At 60.8% G+C, this 27,279-nt stretch overlaps 1 protein-coding gene across 14 annotated transcripts in view; it reads right to left on the reverse strand.

Moving 5' to 3' along the window:
• MYO18A (myosin XVIIIA) overlaps window positions 1-27,279 on the reverse strand; it is a 36,534-nt gene that overhangs the window by 1,013 nt on the left and 8,242 nt on the right. The window contains exons 3-48 of one of the 14 annotated variants that reach the window (XM_086859295.1): window positions 25,567-25,638; window positions 24,672-24,728; window positions 23,577-24,296; window positions 23,310-23,372; window positions 22,583-22,618; window positions 21,249-21,336; window positions 21,010-21,119; window positions 20,755-20,931; window positions 20,443-20,653; window positions 20,065-20,207; window positions 19,287-19,387; window positions 19,135-19,198; window positions 18,882-19,026; window positions 18,527-18,547; window positions 17,470-17,481; window positions 16,828-17,004; window positions 16,660-16,750; window positions 16,381-16,573; window positions 15,881-15,967; window positions 15,115-15,256; window positions 14,759-14,918; window positions 14,493-14,679; window positions 14,170-14,404; window positions 13,257-13,366; window positions 13,103-13,168; window positions 12,734-12,862; window positions 12,155-12,298; window positions 11,073-11,162; window positions 10,877-10,996; window positions 10,689-10,800; window positions 10,459-10,586; window positions 10,198-10,352; window positions 8,961-9,084; window positions 8,685-8,885; window positions 8,279-8,389; window positions 7,857-7,961; window positions 7,599-7,745; window positions 7,395-7,508; window positions 7,135-7,251; window positions 6,949-7,032; window positions 6,592-6,729; window positions 5,731-5,916; window positions 5,509-5,648; window positions 4,406-4,450; window positions 2,815-2,937; window positions 740-1,912 (exon numbers count right to left, since the gene is read on the reverse strand). In XM_086859295.1, the coding sequence (XP_086715421.1) occupies window positions 748-1,912; window positions 2,815-2,937; window positions 4,406-4,450; window positions 5,509-5,648; window positions 5,731-5,916; window positions 6,592-6,729; window positions 6,949-7,032; window positions 7,135-7,251; window positions 7,395-7,508; window positions 7,599-7,745; window positions 7,857-7,961; window positions 8,279-8,389; window positions 8,685-8,885; window positions 8,961-9,084; window positions 10,198-10,352; window positions 10,459-10,586; window positions 10,689-10,800; window positions 10,877-10,996; window positions 11,073-11,162; window positions 12,155-12,298; window positions 12,734-12,862; window positions 13,103-13,168; window positions 13,257-13,366; window positions 14,170-14,404; window positions 14,493-14,679; window positions 14,759-14,918; window positions 15,115-15,256; window positions 15,881-15,967; window positions 16,381-16,573; window positions 16,660-16,750; window positions 16,828-17,004; window positions 17,470-17,481; window positions 18,527-18,547; window positions 18,882-19,026; window positions 19,135-19,198; window positions 19,287-19,387; window positions 20,065-20,207; window positions 20,443-20,653; window positions 20,755-20,931; window positions 21,010-21,119; window positions 21,249-21,336; window positions 22,583-22,618; window positions 23,310-23,372; window positions 23,577-24,296; window positions 24,672-24,728; window positions 25,567-25,638 (7,146 nt within the window). In that variant the 3' untranslated portion in view covers window positions 740-747. Of the gene's footprint in view, window positions 1-739; window positions 1,913-2,814; window positions 2,938-4,405; window positions 4,451-5,508; window positions 5,649-5,730; window positions 5,917-6,591; window positions 6,730-6,948; window positions 7,033-7,134; window positions 7,252-7,394; window positions 7,509-7,598; window positions 7,746-7,856; window positions 7,962-8,278; window positions 8,390-8,684; window positions 8,886-8,960; window positions 9,085-10,197; window positions 10,353-10,458; window positions 10,587-10,688; window positions 10,801-10,876; window positions 10,997-11,072; window positions 11,163-12,154; window positions 12,299-12,733; window positions 12,863-13,102; window positions 13,169-13,256; window positions 13,367-14,169; window positions 14,405-14,492; window positions 14,680-14,758; window positions 14,919-15,114; window positions 15,257-15,880; window positions 15,968-16,380; window positions 16,574-16,659; window positions 16,751-16,827; window positions 17,005-17,469; window positions 17,482-18,526; window positions 18,548-18,881; window positions 19,027-19,134; window positions 19,199-19,286; window positions 19,388-20,064; window positions 20,208-20,442; window positions 20,654-20,754; window positions 20,932-21,009; window positions 21,120-21,248; window positions 21,337-21,891; window positions 21,949-22,477; window positions 22,619-23,309; window positions 23,373-23,576; window positions 24,297-24,671; window positions 24,729-25,566; window positions 25,639-27,279 lie in introns of all 14 variants that reach the window. The other 13 variants (XM_086859298.1, XM_086859296.1, XM_086859299.1 and 10 more) reach the window with 13 other exon arrangements.

Genomic DNA, 27,279 nt, shown 5'->3' on the forward strand with positions numbered 1-27,279 from the left:
ATGATGTCTTCCCTTCCTGTGGGTCAGGCAGGCCAAGGTGACCACATTTCCAAAAGGCTTCTTTTCCCTTCCCCCAGCCATTCTCCTATTCAAGCCACCAGAAAGGCTGAAGCCTGCTCTGAAATCACTGCCAACGAGCCCAAACACACCCTCTCTGCACCAAACAGCATGCAGAGCTCCAGAGTCCTGCAGCCTGATGCCATTCACACCCCGAATTTCTGTCACAGGTACTCAACAGGGCACAGGGACACTCTGAGCCCCAGCAGCCCAATCTGGGTCCCCCCACCCCGGGTGCTGTCTCCCCTCATGCTCACACACTGCAGTGGGTGCATGTTAGTACCCATCCCACTCCCCTCTGCCCCTGGGGGCTGCACTGCCCATCAAACCCTTAAAAATTTCCTGAAGGAATAAATCCAGACGTGTCCTGGCCGATGGCTGGGGAGCCAGGAGGGGATTAGCACTCCCTGGCGTCCCGCAGCTGCTAACCCTGCACACGCTGCAGCACGGGCAGCTGCCGGTCCTGCTGAGGACATTGCCGGGATCTCCCCACGGATGGAGATGCGCTGAGCACGCCTTGCAGCACCCCAAAGCAGGGCTGCTGCGGGCACACACAGAGGGCTGCCCCATGGCGGGGTGCCCCATGCCGGCGGAGGAGAGCTGCAGGAGTCAGGAGAGGGTTAAGGCGAGCAGTTAGTGGCACACGGGGAGGTTCATGCTGCACGGCACACACCGCTCCCACCTCCTGCCTCAGTCGCTCTCGGGACGGTACAGGTACTTCATCATCAGGTTATCCACCTGCTTCTTCCGCTGCTTCTCCTCCTTCTTGTCCCGAGCAGGACGTGTCGGCTCCTCGCTCCCCGCCCCTCTCGGGCCCTTCTTGACGCTGGAGGTGCTGCGGTAGGAGCTGGTGGAGCCGGAGGAGGACTCGGAGGAGGAACTGGACTCGGATGATGATTGCTGCTTCTTCTTCTTCTTCTTGGATTTCTTCTTCCTCTTCTTGGCATGCTTCTTGGAGCTCTTCTTCTTCCTCTCCTCCTCTTCCTCGGAGGAGCCCGAGTTGCTGCGGCACCGGCAGCTGTGCCGGGAGAAGTCGAGGGCGGATGCGGAGCGGCGCAGGCTGCCGGAGGGGCGGTCAGCGGCGCCCAGAGGGGCCGCACTCCGGACACTCCGGACACTCCGGACACTCCGGCCATCATCCCCCGAGTCGGCCTCGGGGCTGGAGCAGCCCCTGGCCTGCAGCGGGCGGTAGCTCAGCACCTCCTGGATGGCGGCTTCCAGGTCGGGGTCGAGGTAGGAGCGGTGCCGCACGGGACGGGGGTCCCCAGGACCCTCCTCCTCGGACGCTGCGCTGCGGGGCCGTGGGGGCACGGAGAAGCTGCGCCCCAGGAGGGGCTGCCCGCGGCACTTCTCGTCCGCCTCATCCAGGCGGCTTCGGGCCAGGGAGAGCCGCGACTCAGGGCGGTCCTCGGGCCCCCCGCGCCGGCTCCGCAAGCTGCCGGGGCTGGAGAGGGCGAAGCTCAGCACCGAGCACCCCTCATCCCCATCATCGCCGTCCTCCAGCCCGCGCCACGAGGCGGAGGAGACGCGGCTCACTGGGGCGGAGGCGACAGAGGCTTTCTCTACGTCGGTGGTCGAGAGGGACCAGCGCTTGTCCAGCCCTTGGCGAGCCCGGCCGCTGGCGTCGGCGAAGGCGCGGGTGATGACGGCCGCCCGGTCCCGGGGCTCGCCGCGGGCCGCCCTGCGCGGAGGGCGCTCGGGGGAAGGCGGCCGCTCGCCCAGGGCGCTGAACAGCGTCTGCTCATCCCCGCGGCCGCCTATGGAGTCCTTGAGGCCAGGCCGCTTCCTGTAGCTGAGGGAGCTCAGCACGGACACCGGCCGCTCCTCGGGCTCGGGGCCGTCCGGAGGGGCTGACCTGCACCGCGCCCCGCACGCACCGGGAGACAAGAGAGACACGGAGGTGAGCGGCGAGGGAGGGGCCGGGAGAAGCGGCCTCGGCAATGTGCGTCAGCGGGAAATGGCATCGTGGAAAAAAATGTCATGTAAATGTGGGAATTGTTCTAGCCCAGCACTTTGATTCCCCTTTAAAGTGTTGCCTTCAATTTATTTCATTGTCGGCTACCTGGAGCCGCTGCGTTTGATTCCCGACTTCAGAAAAGGTGGAATTATCTCCAATAACAAAATGTTTTACATCTGCACCGCTGAATAAATTAAACCAATTAACAGAAACCAGCTCAGATCTTTCCCCCTTGCTCGGCAGAGGGAGGGAGTCCCCTGGGACTCCTGGAGCCCTGCTAGGAAATTGGGTTTGGATAAAAGCAATCTGCGCTCAGCAGGCAAGCGCTTTCCAGGGGAAAGGGGAAGGGGAGTGGGGCTGTGTGCCCCTGCCCCATGCCGTGGGTGCACCTGGGCATGGTCCCCCGCCTCTGCCAACATTTTCTGAGAGGTGTGGGGAGGGATGGGGTAGGGCTACAGGGAAGGGCAGGATGGAGCAGGGAATCAATCTTGGAGTGATGGAATGCTGCACAGAGCTAAAGCCCAGCACTAGAGGCAGATGGGGTGGAGGCTGTGGATGCCTTGTATGCCTTCAGGGTGGGATGAGGGAAGGGGGACCAGGGAGGCTCCCTTGGGTGGGGGGACACATGTCCCCAGTGGAGACAGAGCTGCTTAACCCTTCCTTGGCCATCCACACAAGCACCAGGTGGAAACACAGCACCAAACGCCACATCCCGGGCAGCCACAAGCCCTGTCCATGTCCCAGCACAGCTCAGCCCATCCTCTGCCCACCAGCCCTGTGCCCACCAGCCCTGCACCCACCTGCTGCCCTTCAGGCTGCCATCATCCGAGAGCGCTTTGGAGGAGCCTTTGTTCTTGGAGAGCCAAGACTTCACCCCATCCACACGCTCCTCCAGCTCTGAGTCCACATCTGAGTCACCATCACTGCCGGAGGAGCGGGTGAGGGTAGAAGAAAGCAAGAGGTCAGCAAGGGGCAAGTGAGTTTTTGGGTGCTCAAGAGATGGAAGTGCACTGGAAGTCACTGAACCTCTCCAGTACTCACTGCCTGTGTACCCTGATGCGGGTGAAACCCCTTCCTATGGTTCTTCCTCATCTGTGGGACATAATCTGCACACACATGGTTCAACCTGCAAGCCAAGGGCTCCCTGAAGCACCCCCAAACCACCCCTGTGGCTGCCCAAGGGGTTCCTGCACCTTCTGCCAAACATCTCCCTGTCACTGCATGGCTCCAGAGCTGGAGACAGCAAGGCCTGGCTTTGGGGCAGCAGGCAGGGCACAGCTCCAGAAACACAGGAGATTTCCAGCTCCAGGACTGGGAAGGAAATAAGTGGGTTCATTTCGTAGGCCACCGTCGAGTGCAGACTTACAGCGGGGAAGAGCAATGCTGATGGCCCCGGGTAAACAGGAGTTTAGCAGGCGGAACAGAAACGACTCCCGCACGGCGGGCGCAGGAGCACACTGGGCAGATTTACAGCCCTGCCATGCCCGAGAGCCCCTGATTTACGTCCCAGCGTAAAAAAAGCCCTATCTGGCTTAAACCGTCTAATTTATAACGGCCGCTCGTAACCATATTGATTGCCTTTAGAAAGAAGGTGCTGTCTGCATTGCAAAATCCATTCCTCCACGCTAAAAGCATCCCTGAATAAATCTCTCTTAATACCTCACTGCTTACTGCTTTCATTAGGGCTATGGTAGCACCCTTGGGATCTATACGGAAATTGAAGCAGTGTGGTCCCCCCTTGCCACCCTGCTCCCACCAGGCCACTCCAAGGAAAGGATGGGATGTATCACAGGATCTTAAATGGCCTTTTATCCACCTGGTTTGGGGCTTATTCCCTGCCTGGGAACGAAGGCAAACAGCACAAGGGACATTAAAGTCAGAGCAATGAGCTCCTCTCCATCCTGTGCATCTCCCTCCTCTGCAAAATATCTCAGCAACACTGGGCTTGGGGGGAAAAAAATTCACCAACAAAAAAAACCACAGAACAACACCAAAAAAACCCCAACAAGCCCTGAAAACAAGTTCTGGGGGTAGCTAAGGTTTTCTGATCAATGGAATTAAGCTCCACATCAAACACAGTTTATGTCCAGGCAAACATGCCATTAGTTAAGCAGGACCCGGGTTGCAGGAGTGACGTGGGTATTAATTAGTGGCAGCAGGGCTCCACTGCTGCCCCATGCTGACACATTTGTCATCAGCCACGGCAGAGCATCACCCCCCACCCCATCCCAGGGGCTCATCCCGTCCCCATGCGTGGGATGTGGTTATGTGCCGTGCTGTGCCGCGCCGTGGGTGCTGTTAGGGCATGCAGAGTTGGGCCAGTGGCATGCGGGACCCCGGCCCTGGGGGTGAGGTGGGGGTTAGGGGAGGAAGGAAAGAGATGCTCCTCACAGTTTACTCTTTCTTTTCTGATACTTTGCCACCATGTCCTGCAAACTGGGAGGGGTTGGAGGGGGCAGGGGGGGAGAAACACAACAGAAAAGAAATCAAATGAAAGGAAAATTAAAAAAAAAAAAAAATACTAAGTGGGTGGGAAACAGATGTGGGCAAATTAAATTATGGGGAAGGGTCAGGGGAGGGAGGTGAGGTTGCCCTGTGCCCCTGGAGTGGGATTGCATCCAGCTGGATCCCAGCATCCCAGGTTGGGTGCTGGAGTGATCCAAAGAAAGGCAACAGAGCTGGGGAAGGGTCTGATGAAGAGCAACTGAGGGAACTGGGGGGGGCTCAACCTGGAGAAAAGGAGGATCGGGGGAACTTTTTCACTCCCTACAACTTCCTGAAAGGAGGTTGTAGCCTGGGGAGTTGGGCACTGCTTCCAAGGAACAAGCAACAAGCAACAAGACAAGAGGACACAGCCTCAAGTTGTACCATGGAAAGTTTGGCTTGGATATTAGGGGAAATTTCTTCACCAGAAAGGTGGTCAGGCATTTTAACAGGGAAATGGTGGAGTCATTCCCTGGAAACATTAAAAAAATGTGTGGATGTGGCACTTGGAGACATGATTTAGTGCTAACATGGCAGCGCTGGGTTAATGGCTTGAGTCGATTATCTCAGAGGTCTTTCCCAACCTAAACAATTGTATGATTCTATAATTCTATCCTGGGCTGGGCTGGATCCCAGCAATCCCAAACCTCCTGCCAGCTTGTGCTGCCCTGGCTCCTGGGGCTCCCTGGGCTGTTTCCAGCCAGCTGGCAGGATTCTGGATGCATTTCATGCACCTCCACAAGTGGTTGAAACTCATGGGGGCTGATGGTGGACGGAGGGATGGATGCACAGATGCACGGACCGATGCCTGTGTGCACAGGTGCCCGATGCACAGATGGACAGACACGAATGCATGGACAGATGCACGTGTGCACAATGCATGGATGGATGCACAGACAGCATCCTGCCAGGGCCAGGCAGAGCCAAGGGGTCTCCATGGCATTTCTGAAGTGGCGAGGGCAAGCGGTGACCCCCAGGGATGCGTGGGAGCCGGTCCCAGCTGCCCTCACCTGTTGATGAGGTCCTCATTGCTGTCACTCTCCATCTCATCCTCGATGGCTGCCTGCAGGTCCCCGATGCGCTTGAAGGCCAGCTTCAGGTCTGACTGCAGGCTCTGGTTGGCAGCTTCCAGGCTCTCCAGGTCCATCTCCTGCAAGGAGGGAGTGGGATGAGCCACATTCCTTAGGGAACACCCCCTTGTCCCCTGCCTGGCCCTACCATGGGTGCCTCACCAGCTCGTGCTTCTTGCGGCTGGCTTCTGCCTCCTTCTTGGCCAGCTCGCCCATCTCCTCCTTGACATCGCGGAGCTGCCGTTGCAGCCGCTTGTTCTGCTCCTTCTCCCGGTTCTCGGCGGCCGCGCGCTGATCCCGCTCCTCCGTCAGCTTCTCCATGTTCTCCTTCAGCCGCGTGGCCAGGCTCTGCCAAGCAGCGGGGTCACCCCAAACATCCCCACCCACCTCTCACCCTGCAGGTCCACCCTCACCCCGACACCCACCAGGGGATGATGTGAGGATGGATTCCACTCCCGTCAATTCACACAAGGAGATGGAGGAGAAACCACCCCCTCCCAGGGCCAGGGAAGGGGCAGAACAACAGCAAGGGCTTTGTTGAATTGGAAAAATAGATTTAACTGTGTGTGAAGTAATTAAAACATGTAACGTAGGGAAAAAATAGCTCCCGTTCTTCCCCAGCCACTGAGCCAGCCGCTGCATATTTATGGCCCCGGCAGAGAGAGTGGGGAAGGAAATAATAGCTTGGAAAATATGAAGAGGAGAGCTAAGCTGCCGCGCTCCCTGGCAGAGCTGCGGAGGCAGAATATAAAACAGGCTGCATTCGCAGGACTGGGGAGTCTATAATTTCCCTAAGTCGATGCAGGGAAAGAGCAGCACTTTGCCGAGCTGGGCGGTGGATTACTGTTATCAGTGCTTGCAGGGAGCCTTCCCTGTGGAGACAGGGGTGGGCTGCCAGAGGGGGAGGGCTGCAGCGTGGTGGGTCCTGGGGAGGGGAGGTGCTCAGCAGACCCTCAGGAAGCTTTGTTATGGTCCTGTTGCACCCCTGTCCCAGCTGGAGCAGAGGGAGAGCACCATGACTACCTCCAGGCGCTTGACTTGCGTCCTTTCGAACTCCAGCCTGGTCTCCAGCTCGCGGATTTTGGCCTCCTGCCGGCTCACCAGTGACTTGTCCACCATGGATTGCTCCAGGAATTCCAGCTGGCTCTGCAGACCTTGCAGCTGCGGGAGAGGGCACAGCCTCAGCCTCAACCACAATCACCCTGCCCCCCTGCCATGCTGTCCTGGAGGAGAGCTGCTGGCCATGCTGCTCCCATCCTGATGGAGAGCTTCCCACTGGACTGCTCTGCACCCCCACAGTGCAGAGGGCCCCACATGGCGTGGGCAGCAGGTCTCTGGGTGCTCCTCATTGCCCTAGCTTCACTCAGGGTGCATCCTCACCTTCTCCTGCAGCTCCTGCTTCTCCTTGCTGACCTCCTCCAGCTGTGCCTGGAGGTCATTCATCTGTGCCAGGTCCCGGGATGCCTGCAGGACACACCAGGGCCATCAGTGGGGATCCCACTGTGCTGGCTCCAAGAGAGACATCTTGAGTGGGTGGAGTGGGTGCAGCTGCTGCTTCCCCTTCACCTGGGCCACAGCTGCCTTGTGCTTCTTCATCAGCTCATTCATGTCCTCCTGATCCTCCTCCAGCCGGCTCTGCACCTCATTCTTTTCCCGCTGCAGACGGCTCAGCTGCTCCTCCAGCTGCAGGGAGCCACACGTGTCTCTCAGTGCATCCCAAGAATGGGGCACTCACCCCCCAAAACCCACTCCAAACAGCGTGGGGCCACCCTGGTACAAATGGGGCATGGCCCCACCATGGTTCATCACAACTACAACCCACTCACCGCTGCCTTGGCCTTGGCAAGGTCATCGATCTGCAGGTGGAGGTCCTCGATCTCCACTTCCATGGATTTGCGGGCCTTGACAGCGGCTGCACAGGTGAACTCTGACTCTTCCAGCTGCAGGGATATATTTCAGTGCCTGGCCAGGGAACAGGGACACCCTGTGTCCCTCAAAGCCTGCAGCATGAGGAGTGTCTAGATGCACACCTGATTCTTGAGCTGGGTGATCTCCCTCTTGCTGGGTGCGTTGTTTTTCAGGTGGTCCAGCATGATCTGAGCATCAGCCAGCAGCGCCTTCGTTCTCTTCAGGTCCCGGCGCAGGCGCTTTTCCGTCTCAAAGTCCCGCTGGTTGGCCTGTGGCAGGGGAAACTTCGCCATGGTTCCATGCCAGAGGGGTGTCCACCCCACCATGGCCACCTCAAGGTCCCCAAAGCAAGGCAGGTGCCCAGCTGCCCTTCAACCCACCTGCTCGCTGACAGCAGATAACTTGCTTTCCAGCTCCCGCTTCTCTCTCAGCACCTTCTGCTTGTCCTCATACTCCTCCTCCAGCTGCACCTCCATCTGCTTCAGCTGGGGACAGCCAGGGGGCAGCTGGTCAGGGTGGCGGGGAGGGGTCATGACCCCCCTCCTCACGTGTCCCCTGGGGACACTGGGTGACCCCACGAGCTGGGTGTTTGCACAACCAGAGGCACAGAGCCCGGCATGCACTGGCCTGGGCAGCAGAAGAACTGGTCGGACCCGCTGGGCCGGTGGAGCTGGGCTGTGGTTGGCTGCATGGGAGCTGGGTGCTGCGTGACGGTGCCCGGCTGGCAGCTCCCAGCACCCGGCCAGGGCATGGGGATGCATCCCAGGCCCTCCTGGGCAAAGGGGCCACAGCAGAGCCCTACCTTCTTCTGGCATGACTGCCGGATCTCCTCCACCTCCTCATCACGGCTCTCCACCTCCTTGGCGTGGGTCTGCCGCAGCCTCTCCATCTCCATCTCCAGCCGCAGCTTCGCCTGCAAATGGTGGGGGTGTGGTTAGAGCAAAGGGGATGTGGGTACCTCTCCATGGCACTCTCCAGTCACCACTCACCCTGAAAACCCCCCGTTCTGAGGCCAGCTGGGCTGCCCGCCCCATGGTGACCTGCTGGGCCATGGCACGGAGGGCCGGGAGCCGTGTCGGCCGCGGTGATGCCGGGCCTGACGCTGGGCTCAGGGCGACCGCCTCCTCTTCCCAGGCAAGCCTGGCCCAGGTAATAACAGCCCTGCATGAAACCACCCCACCCAGAAACCTCGCCCCTCCCTGCCGTACCTGCTCCAGCATCTGGATGGTTCCAGCCTGCTCATCCAGTTCCTCCTCCTGGTCTTTGACCTTCGCCTCCAGGTCCCTCAGCTGTTTCTTCACCTTGGCCAGGGAGGCTTCATCCTTTGACTCCTGGGAGGAGATGTCCTGCAGCTCTGCCTCCAGCGCCTCTGCCTTCTGTGTCAGCCCTGTGATGTCTGAGTCCTTGTCCTGCGAGAGACGGGGTCACCATCAGCCCGAGGCTCCAGTGGTTGGGAGGCTGGGGAGGGTCCGGGGGCCACTCACCTCCAGCAGCTGCTTGAGGCCAAAGACCTCAGCCACCAGCACATCCTTCTCTCGGCTCAGCTTCTCCCGCTGCAAGCGTTCCCGCTGTGCCTCCTCATGTGCCTGTGAGAGCTCACTGTCAAACCTGCATGGGGAGAGTGGGGTGAGCACCCAGCACCCCGGGGACTGATCCTCAGCCCTATGCCAGGGGCACTGCACCCAGCGTCCTCTTCCCTCAGCAGCAAGCACTGGGAAGGGCAGTGTGCTGCTGGGTTCTTGTGTGAAACACGCTGGTGATGAGTCTTTAATTGCCAGCACGGCGACACGAGTCACTCAGACTCTCCTTATGACACCTTCACTCCGTGCTAATGGGGAGTGCAGCACCGACCCCAGCAGCACCTCAGCCGTTCTCCAGGACCAGCATGTGCCCATGGAACTGTGGCTACCAATGGCAGGGGCTTGGCTACCCCAAGGGTACACCAAACCCACCAAGGAGGACATGGAGGGGTCTCTAGGATAGATGGGCTCTTGTGGCACCTTGGCTCCCACAGCTGCATCCCAGTGCTGGGATTCCACGTGACATGGCACCAGTCCCATCCCCAGAGGGGACACATGACCCCCTGGAGCTCCTATTGAAGGAGTGTTCAGTACAGCCTGTAGCCAAGCAGCACCATGGCAGTCTCTCCCAGTGCCCCTGGGATGGGATCAGCCGGGTTTGCTCCGAAATCACTGCCTCTGGGGCTTGGAAAACAACCCTGTGCTTGAGTTTGTGACCTGCGTTAAACACCTCAGCAGCTAATCCCCATTTTTCCTTGTGCTGGGTAATAAACAGCTGCATTAGCATAGACTCCAATCCGCGGAAATTGAAATTAATTAGATTGGATTCTCTCGCTGTATTTGTGTGTGTGATCATTACCATAATGAGATGAAAGCGTCCCTGCTGCTTAATAACGTTAGCAAACTTTGGGGCTGGGAGAGGGGACGGGATGGCAGCGTGTGCTGAGTGGAAATACAGGGCACTAGCAACCTCCACCATGGAGCATGACCCCACATGGCATCACTAAGCTCTGGGCCCCCCAAAAGGGTATGGGGATCCCCTCCACAACAAACACATCCAACTCAGGCAGCCCCATCCCGCTGGAGACACTTCAGCCAAGTAGGAGCTGGTGAGGTGCCCAAATCCCTGCTAAAATGGTAATGCCACTTCGCCAGAGGCGTGTCCCCCACGTCCCCCTCGCAGTCAGCACATGGTCCCCACCTCCGCTGCTTCTTCTCCAGGTCATGGTTGCGTCCCTGCTGTCCCTCAAGGTGCAGCTTGGTGTCCTGCAGCTCAGCAGCCAGGCGCTGACACTTCTTCTTCAGCTGCTGCAGTGCCCGCTGGCTCTCCTCGCTGTCCGCCTGCAGGTCTGCCAGCTGCAGGCACAGGCAGGCAGTGAGGGCTCTGGGATGCCACCATGTCCCTGCTGTCCTAGCCATGCTGAGAAGACCAGGGAGTCCCCAGAGCTGAGCCCTCACTCACCTTGCGCTCCAGCTGCCTCTTGCCCTGCTGCTCCACCTCCAGCTTATCCTCCAGCTCCTGCTGCAGCCGTTTCTTGGTGAAGTCAATCTCCCGCACTGCCCGCTCGTATTTCAGCCGCCATTCACCACCTGTGTGGGGAGACGTGGTCACCAAGGGGCTGTGGGGGTGGCACAGGGAGAGTGGGACACTGCAGGGTGTGCCAGCAGCCAGCACTGGAGGCAGGACAGTACCTGAATCATCATCGTCAAGCTCCCCGTTGAGCTCGGCCGCCCGGATGAGCCGAGCCTCCATCACTTCCATCTCCATCGACTCCATCTGCTTCTTCAGGGCATCGTACTTGGCCTGGGAGGGGACGTGGCTGTGGTGAGCACTTGAAAGGGACACGAGACACTGCGAGGCCAGGGAGAGGCACATTTACCTGCAGGTCCTTCATCTCCTTCTCAGCCCGCAGCCTCTCAGCCGTCTCAGCGTCCAGCAGCTGGGAGGCAGACTCGCCAGTGTTCCGCTCGTCCGTCAGCTCCGATGTCAGTTCTGTGATCTGGGGGTGGCAGGGACAATGGGACCACAGACTGGGCCAGGCACCATACCCCATCCCAGCAGCGGCAAAGACCTACCCTGCTCTCCAGGCGGTCGCTGTTGAGCCGCAGCTCATTACGCTCCTTCTCCACCTTCTCGAGTTTGCTCTTCAGCTGCTGGATCTCTTCCTGCAACAGAGCGGGTGGTGAGGGAGGGGGCAGGCGCAGGGAAGAGGCTGGCGGGTAGGAGGCTGGCAGCTCTCTGCCCCTCCCCAGCACCCCCCAGCGCAGGATGGGCAGGGTGGGGGCTCCCCAGGGCTCCTCTCCCTTGCCAAGGGCTGGGCAGGGACTTTCCCCAACCCACTCCGCTGTCATGAGCACTTCAACCCCATAAATGGTGTCAGAATACCAGGCAGTCCCAGAAAAGCTGCAGAGGGGTACCCACATCCCCTGGGAGAGGAGGTGGGAGCAACTCTACCCATCAGCAGCTTGCTGAAGGATTTGGGTGCACTCATCCCAGGTGGGGAGGGAGGGGGCCCACCAGGATGCTCAGGGACCACCAGCCAGTGCTGTGGAAGCATGTCTGGCTGCTAACATCTTCCTCCCTCTTCCTCCGGTCCCAGCATAGGCTGGGGGGGCAGCAGGGGGGCCCAAGTGCTCCTGCCCAGGTGCCCCCACCCAGGTGCCTGTCCCCAGCAGGTCAGGGTGAAAGCTGAGCCAGGCAGCAGCTCCGTGCTCAGCGGGTGCACCAGTGTCTGGTTGCCAATGCGAATGGAGCCCCCGCATTTGCCTCTCGGCACACGGTTTCATTTCCATTCTCCACGCTTGTAATTGGGCTCAAGCAACAGCCAGCTCTTGACATGCTGATTCACAAATTAGGGAGCAATTCGAGCCTGGCGCTGACGGGGCTCGGGCAGACGTGGTCCTGTGTCTCACCCCATCATGAGTTCCTGCATCCCAACCCACTGTGGGATCCAGTATCCCAACATACCACAGGATACTACATCCCACCCTTCCCTGGGTTTTGCTTCCCACCCCACTGCAGGGTCTTGCATCCCACCCCACCATCAGCTTCTGCATGTGACCCCACCATGGGGTCCTGCATCCCACCCCACTGCAGGGCCCTATCCAAGAATAAGGCTCCCCCAAGCCCTCCAGCATGCTCCAGCACGGATACCCACGTCTTTGCCACGAATCTGGTCCTCGGTGAGCTGCACCTCGATGAGGGGTCGCACTGTGGTGAAAAGCTTCCACCAGGGCCAATCCTTCACCCCTTTGTTCTTCTTGATGTTCTTCTGCACGCACCGGATGGCCAAATCCTGGATCTGTGCAGGGCACGGGGTCAGCACGGGGCCACCAGCAGGGCAAAGCAAAGTGTGCGGGTGCTCAGCATCCCTGCCAGCACCCCAGCATGCTTCCCTTCATTAGCATTTGGGCTAATTGCACCAGCAAATCTGCTGTTTGATCCACTCCAGCCCCTCTAAATGCTAATCCCGGGAAGGTGAGGTGCTGTAAAATGCCTATTTTACACCTTCTCTAATGATAAAAGTAGGAGCTGAAGTGCGGCTTCATCCTTCCGCGGCGATGCCCAGCAGCCTCCCTGCCGGTTCCCCCTGGCCCCCCGGTTCCCCCTGGCCCCCCACAGCTCGGGGGGAGGCGGGAGGAGGAGGTGCTGGCCCAGGAGGCGCAGAAAGGCTGCACTGCCCATTTTAGGCGAAATTGTGCAGCAGAGCAGGGAGGGGAGAGTCGCTGGGACGAACCTTTCTCTTCTTGAAGTGCTGCCGTGCCAGGAAGCCCCTGCACGCCGCTTGGAAAAGGGTGATGTTCCTGCTGGTTTGCGTGTCCCGCTGCTCCTCCAGCCTGGCCAGTGATCCAGCCCGGAAAAACACCTGTGGGAGGGAAGCAGGACAGCGATGGGTACCTGCATCCCTCCAGCTACACCGTGCCACCCTCCCGCTGGTGGGGATGTGTCTCTCCCCTCTGCAGCCACCGGTCCTGTCCCACCATGGGGTTTTATTCCCCAGGCAGGAGGAATGCTGTGGGTGGGAGCAAACAGTGCTGCCCTTTTGCTGTCCCACCGTGCCATGACGCACAGCTCTGCCCACACCCACTGGTGTCAGGCACCATACCCGGCTCAAGCCCATGTGGTAGCTGCTCTTCTCCAGGTCCAGCGATTCCAGGAGCTCCTCCACTGCCTGCAGGGAGGGAAAGGTGTCAGGGCCAGGCACTTTGAGGTGCAGGACACTCTGGACTGCAGCAGTGACTCTGACATGGGGCACGTACCCGTTTCTCATCTACCACGATGTAGTTGCGCCCATGCTTTTTGGTCAGGTGTGGGGCCAGGACATCAAAGCGCCGCCTGAACTCCGCAAACACCATGTGGTCGGGGTAACCTGGGGAAGCAAGGGAGAGTGGGGCTGTGTGGATGCCCAGGGGATGGCCAGGGACAGCCCCACGTGCCCTGACATGCTGAGGCTCGTGTTTTGGGAAAGCTGACAGGGTCAGCCCATGTGACACAAGCTCCCCATGGGGTCAGGCATAACTGGAATGCCCTTGGCCTCCCCGGGAGGTTTTCCTTGGCTGCATCCTCCAGCAATTTTGGCTGGGATCTGAGAAAAAAGCGGCCAGATCCCTCCTCAGGGGGAGAGCAGCGACACGTGTTGCCTGCGCAAGTCCTGATCTGGCTCCACTCTGAGCCACAGCCAACTCCAGCACTGAGCCTCCATATCTTAATTAACAATGAGATATTGATGGGGACATTGACCCCGGCACGGTCTGCGGGTCACAGCCATCGATGCAGGAGGTGTGCAGGTGGCACAGATTTCCAATCATGGCAGGAGGGTCCAGCCTCCAAGCAATAAACCCTCAGCCGTGGCTGGCCAGCCAACGTATCGATAAATGCTTTGCTGAGCACAACCCAGAGGCTCTCGTTCCAGTGGGACAGGGGCTGGATGCCAATGGGATTGCTGCCAGGAACCAGTGGCACCAAGGCAGACGCCCAATTAAGGCCATGCCTGTCCCCAGTGTAAGATAACAGCCCAGAAGGAGAGCGGGGACAGGGATAGGACTGCCCTGGGGAGAGGCTCCACAGTTCAGAGCAAAGGCATGCGCTGAAGGGATTCCTGGGGGGTCTTTGGCTCTCCAGCGAGAAGATGCAGCCAGTTGTCCATCCCCTGGTGCTGCTGCCAGGGCTCACCTTGGCGGTACATGCGGAGGGCGTCGAGCAGGCGGGAGCCGCGGAGCTGGGCACGCAGGAGGGGCACGTCCAGCTGCATCAGCCCGGCCTCGCAGTGCTCTGCCGGCAGCTCCAGCTCGCTGCCACTCACCCGCCGGCACAGCACGGCCTGGGGGTCCCCGCTGCCCCCCGCCTTGGGCAGGAAGCAATGCACAAAGTGCAGCTTGGACTTCTTGATGCTGTCGATGAGGGCATCCTGTGGGTGCGGCAGAGCAGGGTGAGAAGTGACGTGCGGAGATGCCACAGCCAGATGTGGGGATCCCCCTCGGCATCCCCTCACTCACCACTTGCAGCTTGATCTGGATGCAGAGGGATTTCTTCTTGACGGCAGCCACGCCGGTGGTGAAAGTCTTGCGCATGCTGGTGGCCCGGCGCAGGGCCAGCTGGGAGCCCCCCTCCAGCCCCGCCACCGAGCCCGACAGCACCAGCGCCGACCCACCGCGCCCAGAAAACAGGCTGCTGATCACCTTCCTGCAGGGCACAGAGGGCATGTCACCCCCCAGCGTCACCTCTCCCCCCTGCCATGCTCCCACCCCAGGACCCTGCTCACTTCTGGGACTCCTGCAGCAGGACAGAGGCGTTTTGGGAGGCTGGGTTGTGCTTGACGTAGTTGAGCCATCCCGTAGCGTCGTACTCCACCCAGTTGGTCCCTGAGTTGTGTCCCAAGAGGAAGTGCCGGGGCTTGTCGCTGGGGAGTAGTGGGTTGTGCCCTGCAGGGAAACACAGAACCAGTGGGCACAGCCCTGGGGACCAGTGTTTCACTGGGACATGTCACAGAATCCCAGAATGGCTTGGGTTGGAAGGCCAAAATATCTCTCATTCCAAGCCCCCAGGGACATCTTCCACTAGAGAGGTTGTTTCAGGTCTAATGGACACATCCCCATGGTCCCAGGCCCCCCTCCATACCTTTTTTGGCCCCTTCCTGGGGTCCGTAGTAGGAGAAGAGCCGCTCCAGCAAGGTGTCCTCGTTGCCCCCTGGCTGCAGCGCTTCCTCCTCCAGAAGCCACAGCAGCCCCCGCGCTTCGTCCGTGCGGGCCAGAGACCGCACCTGCAGGGTCACCATGTTGGGAGCCAGTCTGGCACACCAGGGTCCCCCAGGGCAGGGACACGGGGTGACACAGGGCTTTGGGCCACCCAGGGAGCACACAACCTCACACGGTATGAGTGGATTTAGTGATTCCCTTCCCAGAAGTGAAAGAGTGCATATGGGACACGCTGGTAGTGCATCTCACTGAGGTGGGGAATGCAGTGCTGGGCTGAAACCCAGCACAGGGATGGTGCCAGCAGCACCCCTGGTCTCTACAGCATCCTCCAGTGGGGACTAGAGGACCCCAGGGATGGGAGAACCTTGGGGATCCATGGACACTAGGAACCTGAGCACCTTGGAGACCAGAGCATCCCAGCGACCAGAGCACTTTGAGGACTGGAGCACCCCAGAAATCACACACTGTCTCCAAGCCCCCTGCCCACAGCACAGGCAGCTCCCAGGACAAGAGGGGAGAACCATGCTGGGGAGTGCACCAGGTATGTGGGCTGCACACACACTTGCACCCATGCTCTCATGGCCAAGCATTCAGGACAGCCCCTTTCCTTCCCCTCTACCACCAAAATGCCAAAAAGCTGCCCATCTGCTGCCACGATGAGGCTGGAAGGAAGAGTGGAAGGTGCTTACCAGTGCCTGGTGTGAGGACTGGTCCACAGCAGCTATGGAGCCAGAGGAGCTGGGCTCAGCATCAGCCAGGGCGAGCTCTATGTTCTCCTGGTGAGGGGGAACAGAGGCAGGTGAGTGCCCACACTGCAGAGTAGCAGTGATAGGGAGTGAGAGCCCATCAGGGTGTTGGTCTTGATGGGGTGATGTGTGGAGTGCTAAGGGAGGACCAGGACACATGGAAGGGTCCCCATGGGCTGTCAGTGCCGAGATGGAGAAGAAGCATCATCACCACCCAAAGCCACTCCACCACCTCCCAGCCCAGCCCTCCTGTGCTGTGCTCCACAGCTAGCACAGGAGCCCTGGGGAAAGCCCTGGGCACCGAGATTGTGTCAGAACTGCTTCAGTTTGACTGGTCCAGTGACCACTGGGTAAGAAATCAGGGGGACACACAGGAATTGTTCACATGGGTATGGGAGGGCAGGAGTGGAGGAGGCAATGGCAGCCCTGGGTGTCCCTGGTACCTCCTTGTATCTCTCCAGCTCGCGGGCAAAGGTGCGCTGGTGGAAGAGCTGCTGCAGGCGCTCCTGGGCATAGTTGTGGCAGAGCTCCTCGAAGGTGGCTCCCCGACTTTGCCCTGCCAGCTCGGGGTTCTGTGCCCCAGGGGTGTCCACCACCGTCACGGAGCACACCGAGTGCTGGCTCGACTTTAGCGCCCTGGGGGGAGCACAAAGGGACACAGTGGGGTGAGTGGGTACTGCCAGACACACCCCCTGCTCTCCTGCTGGCCCCCTAGCACATACCTGTTGAGGAGGGAGATGAGGAGTGTGAAGAGCTCGGAGTACAAGCCAGCTGCCATGGCCTCCAGGCACTCCAGCGCCGTCAGCTTGGGACCTGGCCAAAGCAAGCCTGAGTGTCCCAAGCCCGTCATCCCTGGGGCCATCCGCTGTCCCCCCTGTACCTCACCCTACCTGTGCCACTGTCCCCCAGGGGAGACTCATCAGGGCCCTGGCGGAAGGAGGTGGAGCGCTGCAGGGTGCCCTTGGACTGGTGCTTGAAGATGGCAGAGGAGAGCTCCTCCAGGCTGCAGCCCAGCAGGTACGCGGCTTTCTGAGCCCACTCGTGCCGTGCAAACTGCTTCCTCCCAGCTGAAGGGTGGAGAAGGGGGTTCAGGGCCAGGCAGGGCACCCCCGAAATGGGGAGTGTTTCCAAACAGGCCTGAGATGATCTTAGGGACCCACAGAGCAGGTTGGGGACGATGGGCACAGTGGGAACACGTGTTTTGGGGTTTGAAGAGACAGAGATATTTGGGGTCTAAGAGGAGATAGGGGTGAATGGCTTTGTGCTGCTGCAGGGTGGAGCCTGAAGTCACACTGGTGTGGAGCACAGACGCTTTGCCACCACTGCCACCACTACCCAGGGACCTCTGAGGCTCTGAGCCACCCCACGTGGGGACATGTCCCTGCTTGGTGACACAGCTGCAATGCAGCCAGGCAGACACAGGCACGGGCGCACGGAGCAGGTTAACGGTGACACACAGGGACACGGAAGCGGGATGAGGGTGGCACGGGGGACGGGGAAGCCAGAGATACACGTGGAGAACGGGACTTTACCTTCGTCGGCGTCTGCATTGCAAAGGGCAGCATGCACCATGCAAACAGAGACAGGGGTTAGAAACAACGGCGCGCGACGGCACGGGAACGCCCTCCTGCCACCGTGCCACTGCACATGCCATGCCTGCCCCCTCCCCAGGCACCACTGCAGTGACAAACCCTGACTGGCATGGGGGTCCCTTCCCTTTGAGCCCCCCACACCATGGGCACCGCTGGGGAACAGCTCAGCTCTGCCCCAGGGCAAGGAGAATCACTTGTGGATCCAGCCCGGGGCCAAGGAAATTGCGGGGTTGGTGCAACTCAGCTGGCTCTGAGCACTCCCAGTGTCCACGGAGTGCAGGGGAGGCTTCAGCAGCAGCAGCACAGATCTGGGGGTGGGATGCCTGCCCCGAACAGGAAGCAGCAGTGCTCTCCCCCCACAGCAGGATCTGGGGTTCCCCCCATAGCAGGCTCCCATGGAGAGGCTCTGGAGTTGCCTGAGCATCCCGCTGTGGTGGCTGCAGCAGGGCCCTGCTGCCCTCTAGTGCCCTGAGAGCACCCCATGGGCCAGCCCTGCACCCCACTGTGCATCCAGACCCCTCTGGTCTCTCTCTCTTCATCCCCAGATCATCTTTTACCGCAGGGCTGCAAATTCCCTGGGTGCAGCCACCAGCTCCAGGTGCCCATTTTGGGGGTGACATGCTCAGCTCTCCCACCAGCATGCAGCACCACAGGGGCTTCTGGCACAACAGGCAGAAAGAGAAGCCACAGGGGGAGAAGAGCAGCCCCCAAAGCCAAATTTGCCATCCCCAGGAATGGAGAGCAAAGCTGGTGCTGTGGGAGACTCACACCCATGGTGAGCACTGTGTGCCAGAGCAGCCCTGCCCCACATCACCAGTGGTGCTGACAGGACTGGGTTAGGACTCCTCACAAGCAGCAGGCAAATCTGGGGCTCCCAGGACCCAGCCAGGGTCAAGGCTGGAACCAGCACACCAACAGCATCCCAAGTCCCCATTTCAGCCTCCAAATAAGCACTGCATGGCACCCCTCAGAGCAGAGCCCTCCCCACTCCCATTACCAGCTCCATCTGCCAGTGGGTCTGCGAGGACGGAGGGAAAGGTGTTACATTGGGAATGGGGGACACTCCCCCAACTGCCTCCACCCAGCCCCCCACTCCCCCAAGTTGGCAGGGGCCAGCCCAGGGTCTGTGCATGCTCAATTCCCAGCAGTTAATGAGACCACCCAGACCGTGGGGACAAAGTTGGGTACCCCAGAGCACTCAGGGTGGCAGGGCACTGTCCCTGAGCTGACACAGCCTCCCACCCTCTCCCACAGGGCTTGGCTGCACTGCAAGCTGTTTGCAAGATGCCCCTGGAACCCCTCACATGCATCAGTCTCAAACCTCCCCTGGTTAATGGCTCCCAGTTTGTTACCTTTGGTTGCCCCAGCGGCTCCCAGATGGTAAATGGCCCCCAGGATGAGCCAGAAGGCTTTCTGCTCATCTCCTGAGATGCCCATCACCTTCATGGCTGCCAGGAGCTTGCTGAACTGCTGGGTTGCCTTCTGCTTTTCCTCTGGCTGTGGAAAACAACAAGAGCAATTGGTTTGGGAGCCCAGCTCTGCATCCCCCTGCACCCAAATGGGCCAGAGACCCTCATCTCCCCCTACACCCCCCACAACACCAACCTTGGAGGGGGACACGATGCCAAAGACATTGTTCTCTGCCAGGTGGTTGAAGTGAAGCTCAGTCCTGCAGGGACAAACACCACGATTGGCCCCATGGGGGAGGTCCCAGAGACACCCCCACGATGGAGGCCGTGCCATCCCCCCCAGCTCACCGCAGGGTGCTGTCAGAGCAGGCCAGCAGGTAGTAGAAGACATTGAAGGTGGTCTCATTGGCCGGGCGCCGGGCCACACGCAGCTTCTCCAGCAGCAGTGTCTGGCAGAGGTGGGACAGTTGGGAACCGTCCCCAAGTGCTCCAATCCCAACAAGACCCCCCAGCCCACACCAGCCTTATCCTTGCTGCCTGCCCAGGGTCCCCACAGAGTTGTGAGGGTCTCCCTCCCACTGCAGGGCATCATGTGAATGCAAACATCACCCAAGCAGCCCATGAGCATCTCTCCTCGGTGAAGAGCATGGAGTATGTCTCCTGGATTTTTAGGGCTCTGCTGCTATCACAGCAGAGAGGTGTCTGGAAAACACATCCCCTGTTTTTGGGACTAACTCAGCAAGGACAGGGAGCCCATCTGATCTGGGTGACAACAAGGATGAGAGGAGGATGGCAGGCTGCTGAGCACTGCGAGCATGACTGGTGATCTGTGGCAGAGCTTGCAGTGCAGGAAACACCAGGAGAATCATGGAATGGTTTGAACTGGAAGGCACCTGAAAGATCAACGAGTTCTAAACCCCTGCCATGGGCAAAGACACTTCTCCCCATCCCAGGCTGCTCCAAGCCCTGTCCAACCTGGCCTTGAACCCTGCCACAGGGGATGGGGCAGTTACAGCTTCTCTGGACAACATTTCTGTGAGGATGGACTGGCTCCCACACCACAGGGAGCCACGCTGGCAAGGATGGACCAGCTCCCATGCTGGGGGGACCACCCTGGTCCCCTCACCTGTACAGAGGCAGATGCCACCTGCCCAGCCTGGTCGAAGTCCAGAGAGATGATCTGGGAGAAGCGGGTGGCGTTGCCATTCATGCCGGTGCTGCTATTGCCAAAAGCCTCCAGGATGGTGTAGAGAGCCTGCCACTTCTCCGCTGCGGGAAGAGAAGCGGGGCAGTGCAGGGGCTGTGCGGTGGGCAGGGGGCCAGAGCCGGTTGGGCAGGTGCTCCCTCGCACCGCAGCCGCCCCAGGAGCGCGGCAGAGGCACGGGCGTGACGCGGTGCCAGCCCGCTTGGCGCGTGTTCGGCCGCTGCCACGTGCGTGGGGCTGTGACCACAAAGCAAGGGATGTGTGCAGGCAGGACAAAGGGACACCCACAAAGGGACTCACCGGAGAAGACCTTGCCGGTGCTGCCGGCGATGGTGGCAAGGTACTGGACCAGGTGCTGGCAGTTGGTGGTTTTGCCGCTGCCGCTGGCACCCAGCAGGACGATGGCCTGGTCCTGGCGGCTCATCAGCATGCTGCGGTACGCGGCCTGCGCCACCGCGTAGATGTGCGGGGAGGTGTCCTCCCTGCGGCACCCCTTGAACATGTGCATCACCTGATGGAGACGGGGACAGTCAGCACTCTGCTACCCCCGCCACACCCTCTGCGCGGTGCCAGCTGCTTGTCCCCTCCGGTGTCCCCCCACAACAGCGTCACCTTCTCAGAGTACATGGAGGGGGAGCTCAGTGGGTTGATGATGACCATGGTGGGCCCGGCGTAGGTGTGCAGGAGGTTGCCGCCGTAGCGCTGGCGCAGTGTGTGCAGTGTGCTGGACTCGTTGAGGTAGAGGAGGCTGGCGAGGTCCTCCACACGGTCACAGGACGGGGGGTTTGCCTGTCAGCGAGGTTGAGGTGGGGCAGGTCAGGCAGGGAACGGAGATCTGCCCCGCTGGCCCTCACCCTGCAGCCCTACCTTCTCCACATCATCCTCCTCCACCTCCAGGATGGCTCCATCGTGGTCCAGTTTCACCTTCACTTTGCCCTCGGGGAGGGGACTGCCCGCCTCTGGCCGCAGCTGGCTGCCTGTGAGGGTCACAGGGCACTCAGAGGGGCCACGCTGGCAGCCCCCAGGGACACCGCAGTGGGGTCAGGGAGGCTCGCTGAGCCACAGGAGGGATGGGGTGCTGTGTCCCAGCAGTGCCCCTGGCTCACCCAACGAGAAGCCATCCCTGTGCACCAGCCACACCTTCTCGGTCTCGTACCAGGCCTCTTCAGCTGCTATCTGCTCCTCTGACTTGGCCTGTGAGACAGCAGATGTGGAGAGGTTGTGGTGACCTGCCCCCCTGGCCTGTCCCACCCCTTCCCCTCATTCCTGGGGCTGGAAGGAGCAGGGCTGACTGGCCACAGGGCCATGTGCTGAACAGCCAGGCCACCTCCACAAGCCACAAACCCTCCCAGCACATGCCTTGGTTTGTCTGCTGGGGACCGCAGTGGGCGTAGGGCTGCAGAGACCACCAGGGTCCTGTCACAGCTTGGGGCAGACACAAAGACACAGTGACCCCCAGACACATTCACCACAGCCACCTCGAGGGAGCCTGGAGGGGCCAAGCTCCCAAACCACAGCCCTGAGAGCAGGCACTCATGCCAGCCACGTGTCAGGATGCAGGGACACCAGACATGCTATGGGGACATGGGACATGCTGCAGGGACATGCTGCAGGGACACAGGACACACTGAGGCGTGTAATGGAGGCACACAGGACAGGGCACAGGGCTCTGACACGGGACAGGCTGGTGGCCAGCACAGTGGGGATGTCCCTGGAACAAGGAGAGCAGGACGAGCCCCAAAGCCAAACCTGAGCTGCAGCAGGGACGGGGTCAAGGGGAGCTGTCGGCGCATCGTCCGCTGGACCCTGGCGAGGCCGAGAGACGGCAGTGAAGGCGAGAAGGGCTCAGCCCTGCCCCGCACACAGCACGGAAAGAGGCGAGGCGCAGTGAGCGGAGGCAAAGCACCGCTGTGCCAAGCCCTGCGGGCACTCCTCGTGCCACGGCCACCACTGTGCACAGTGGGGTGGCAAGTCCAGTGCAGTTCTGGACAGACACAGGGCTGGGAATGACACTGGCCACGAGGCCATGCTGCCAAAGCCCTGGGGCAGGGGGTCACTGCACTGACCCCGCTCTGAGCTCCGCCAGCACCACGTGCCACAGCTGCTTCAGCACGAGCCATGCGTCCTGCCTGTGCCAGCACTCTGCCCCTTCATACCCTGCTCCACACCCCTGCCCGCCCCAGCTGTGCCACCTCCACTGAGAGAACCCTCCTGGCACATCTGGCCTCCCGGCATGACCTCGCTGGGGAGGGGAGAGGGACCCAGCCCCGGCTGCCCTGGCACCCGCCGGCCCCATGGCAGCCCAGGGAGCAGGGTGGGATGGGGAAAGCCTTACACTCCAGCACGAGGCGCGGGCGCAGACGCCAGCCCAGCGGCAGACAGAGGATGGCGGGGGGTCGCTGGTGGAGGCAGAGGGCTCCTGAGGACAGGGGTACAGTACCTGGCTGGGTGCCGAGGCGGAGGTGGTGGGGTCCAGCTAACGGCAGCAAGGAAGGAGGAGAGAAAGGAGAGAGGGGGTGAGAGGCATAGAGCAGAAGCAGCATCCTGACAAGCCACAGGGCCCTAGCATGGCCATGATCACACAGCACCACCAGGACATCATCCATCCCAGCCACAGTGTGCACTACGGGGATGCTGGCAGTTCCCCATCCTCAGCATGTCTGGGCAACGATCCCCAAACCCACCAACAGCCCCGGTCATCCATTCCCTGCTGCCAGTGTCACCCAGAAAAGGACCATGGGGTTGGCAGCCAAACACGGGGATACAGTCACTGTGTGCAGAGCACATGGCATGTCCTGGGCAGCCACACACTGCTCATGCCTCCCTGTCCCTGGGAAGGCGACACACAAGCACCAAAACCTCTGGAATTACAGAAGTGGTGAAGATCCTCTCCAGCCGGAGCTGCGCCTCCTCAGACGGGCTCAGCAGGGATACCGGGCCAGGGGAAGCAGGGCCAGGGGCAGCCTGGAGGCAGAGCACCATTAGCTCCAGGCCAGCTGCCCCCCAGCCCTCACAGCCCTGGCACATGGGCACCAGCAGGGCCATTGCAAAGGCTTTCCCAGCCCTGCAGTCCATCAGTGCTTGGGGTGGGTCCCAGGATGAAGGCACAACTGGGTACCAGCGTGTACCCACAGTGTCCAGGGACCTGGGTCACCACTCCTACACACCTGCTGGGGAGCAGCCGGGACATTTTTCACAGGGGTCGGCCGCTTCTCGCTGGTCTGCAGCTTCTTCTCCACATGAAATGGAGGGGAGACAAGGGGCAGCATGATGGAGTGGCCACAGCACACACGACCGCCCCAAAAAAGTGACTCCCACCCACACCACACATCTCAAAACCACTGCAAACCATGCAGGTGAGCTCACACCATGCTGCACTGGGGACACAACCCCCTGCCGGGTCAGAGCATCCCCAGCTGTGCACACTCCAGTACCTTGTGCCTCTCCAGGGCCGTGGGTTTCGGAGCAGAAGCCTTTGCCAGCTCTGCTTTTCCTCCCAAAAGCTGCACTGGTGGCTCTGGTTTGGCTTCAGCGCCCGGGGACGGGGACAGCTTCGTGTCCCCACCAGCCGGCTCACAGGACTTCTCCTGCCTGTCCCCCAGCCGGAGCCGTGGCCGGTGCTCCTTGGTTTTGCCCTTTGCCATGAGGGTTTTGAGCCCCTCTGAGATCTCATCCTTGGGTTCCGGCTTGGCTGAAGGCACCGTGGTGGGGGGAGGTGGCGGGGCTGGGGGAGCTGGGACACTGGTACGGCCTGTTTCCTCTTTCCTTGGGGGTGGCACTGGCTCAGGAGACTTGGCATCTCGGCCTGGCTCCTTGGCACTGCCAGTGTCCTCCCCTGGCAGAACTTTGCGCACCACCTTGCGCACCACCCGGACCACCTTGCGGCGGGAGAGCCCCTGACCATCATCTCCCTGTGCCTCGGTGGCCGGGCCCTCCAGCCCATTCACAGCTGCCCCGTTCAGCACTGGCTCTGGGCTCTTCCCTCTCCCAGGAGGTGGCTCTGGGCTCTTCCCTCTCCCAGGAGGTGGCTCAGGGCTCTTCACGGGTTCAGGGCTCTTCACAGGCTCAGGTTTTGGGGGCTCAGCTTTCGCAGGCTCAGCTTTTGGGGTCTCAGCTTTCAGAGGTGCAGATGCTGCGTCCTTTGGGCTCTCTGACTGCAGCCACAATGACACACACCAGTGTGAGTGGAGCTCCAGCCTCCACTGCTCCTCGGGACGTGGTGGTGCCCAGGGCTCTGCCTGGCCATGGAGCAGAGCTCCTGGCCAGACCCCAGCACTGGGGACACAGCGCCCTTCCCCACCAACCTACAGCCCCACAAGGGATCCCAGGGCAGGGAGCAGTGGTGACCTCCCTGCTCCACACACCTTTCAACCCTCAGGCTGTCAGCACGGGGATAAAACTCAGTGCTCAGAGCATCACTAAGCCCATGACACTTCATGGTGTCCCCAGGCCCTGTCACAGGGGCTGTTCCCACCAAGGACGAGCCCATTCCCAACAGCTCCACCCTGCCCATGCCCTGTTACACTTACAGCCCCGTCTTCCTTCACGGGTCTTTTCACAGCTAAAGATTTATCCTCGTCCTTGACCTGAGGGTCAGACAAACAAGAGGAGCGTGTTTCAGCCCACTGTGGGGCCTTGCTGCTGGAAAACCCCTGGGACCATCACTCCATGCCAGCCCCAATTTGCAGCCCACTTCAGGGACAAGGACATGTGTCCTTCCAGGCTTCCCATCAGCCAAAAAAACGGGGGTGAAGCACAGAGATGCACCCTGGTTATGGCAAACCCCAAAGGTGGGAGAGGTATGTGCTCTGCCTGCCTGGCCTGGCCCCTCTCACCATGTGCAGCCAGTGAGGGAGGTGGTTCAGAGTCCCACCACCCCTCCTGCAGGGCTCTGTCACTCTACATGCCACCCCCCCGGTGTCACTGCACGTTTTAAGTGTCACTGGCTAATCTCTGCAGCAGCCGCACGTGGGACATGCCAGATCCCTGCTGACCCGGGGAAACCAGGGGCCTCTTGGGGGGTGGGCAGACAAACCCTGCCCTGAGCTGTGTCTCTGAGTGCCAGGACTCAGCTGTGACACTGCAGTGGCAGTGTGTGGTGCATCCTGTGGGCAACGCACCCCAACTCCTGCCATCGCACTGCAGCTCCTGGCTGGCAGGTGGCTCTGGGGTGGCTCACACTGTGTTAGGGGCTGCACCAGACACTTGCAAAGCCGTTAGTGATGGTGTTAGTGATCACATGCATGGCTGTGTTGGTGACCCCAGCCCTGGCCAAGCTCCTGATTGCCCAGCACAGCCCCTGTCACCGCAGCACAGTGAGGCCGGGAGTGCTGCTCCAAACATGGTGCCAGCACTGGGCAAGCTGGGGGAGCTGGTCAGCAGAGTGACCCAAATGTGGGGCACAGGCAAACATGCAAGAGAGACTTCCCTTCTGCTCCCAGAACGCAAACCGGGATGAGAACGCCATGGTGATGTCTCATGGAGCCGCAGCCCTGGCTGGGGAGAGAGGGAGAGGTGAGACGGACTGGGGACAGCACACACAACGCCAAACCACGGCACAGGGTACGGGCACGTGCCCTTCCCCACCTGGGATCCGCAGGAATGGGGGGTCTGAGACCACCTGGACCTGCTCAGCATATAAACAGTGCCCACAGGAGGGGCTCTGGGGACAGACAGGTGACCAGTCTCAGACCCAGAAAAACTCACTGTGTTAAAAAAACCCCCTTAGTCAGCCTGCAGGACTGTGGCCCCGCTCCCCCAAGCAGGTCAGTCCACTGTGGTAAGCAGATGCCAGGGTGAGGGAAGGGATATTTTCTGCCCCAGCTCCCTGCTTGCCCTGACAGCCTGGGTTTATTCTGAGCCTGACCCCGTGCCAGCAGCCGAGCAGCTCTGGTGGGACCCGCTGCCCTGGATGGAACCCGCTCTCCAACCCCAGTTGTGACAGTGGCCAGTGGGGAGAAGCCCCTCTGTGGGCCAGACGTGGCACAGGGGAGCACCTGGCGACCAAAGCAACCCAGCAGTCTGGGAGTACATCCCTGAGGGTCCCCTGTCCCCCCAAACTGCCACCATGGTGTAAAATGCCAGTGCCTGGGAGCACATGCTGAGCATGAGGGCCTGGAGACAAACCCACCTGTGGGTCAGAACCCCCAAACCCTCTGCCTGCAGCACTCCCAGCTCCAAAAGCAGCCTGGCACTGCCACAAAGTGTCCCACAAAGGTCTCCAGAGAGCACCGGCCACGAGGTCCCCACAACAAACAACTCCAAAGCACCCCAGGGGTAGGTTCAGCCTCTCAATCTCCAATCCCAGCACCAGCACTGTCTCCCACGTACCCCCTCTCGTGCTCCCCCAAGCTGTGCTGGCCACGCCGGGGGTCCCCACCTTACCGGAGGGAGCCAGGAGCAGGGTGTCCACCGGGGCGAGCGCGGCCCTGCACGGGAGAGGCACTGGTGGGGCGGCAGCCGGCAGCAGGGACAGCTGGGCTGATAGGACCACCCTAAAAATAGCCCAGGAATGCGAGGGCCCTGCCGGCGCAGCAGCAGCCGGAGGGAGAGCTGGGGGGGACACACGAGCAGTGAGGCCTCGCCACCAGCACCGTCACTGCCGCCACTGCCAGAGGAAGTGATGTGGGCCCCGCCGCGGGGGGAACTGCCCGGCCTCCGTCCACCAGAGGAAACACCTCTGGGCCAAGAGCAGCTGTGGAGCTGGGGGAGCCAGGGACGGCTCTGTGCCTCGAAGGATGGCACAATCCCACACCCCGGCGTGCCAGGCGGTGCAACCCTGACGCTTCTTGCTCCTCCTCTGGCTTTCCCATGAACATGAGATCCCCTCAAAATGTTCTTGGGGACAGACAGCACCCCAGCAGCCCATGGTAAAGATGTTTTCATGGCAAAGCTGCCTCGAAGTCCAAGGTCTCCCTGGAAAGAGCAGGAGTGAGCAAGGGGCCAGGGGTCGGGGGTCCCCCGTGCTGCTGGTAGGAGTTGGTGGCAGGGAGCCAGGCATGCTGGTGACATGGAGGAGCAGTGGTGGCACAGGCATGGCACACTGGGACCCCAGCTGGCACCTGAGCACCCCTGCCCAACTGAAGGGAGACAGATGTGCCCTGAGCAAAAAAACATTCCCAGAGGAAGAAAGGGGAC

The sequence above is a fragment of the Cyanistes caeruleus genome, chromosome 21 (genome assembly GCF_971803275.1).
Source record: "Cyanistes caeruleus chromosome 21, bCyaCae1.hap1.1, whole genome shotgun sequence".
NCBI classification, from domain to species: domain Eukaryota; kingdom Metazoa; phylum Chordata; class Aves; order Passeriformes; family Paridae; genus Cyanistes; species Cyanistes caeruleus.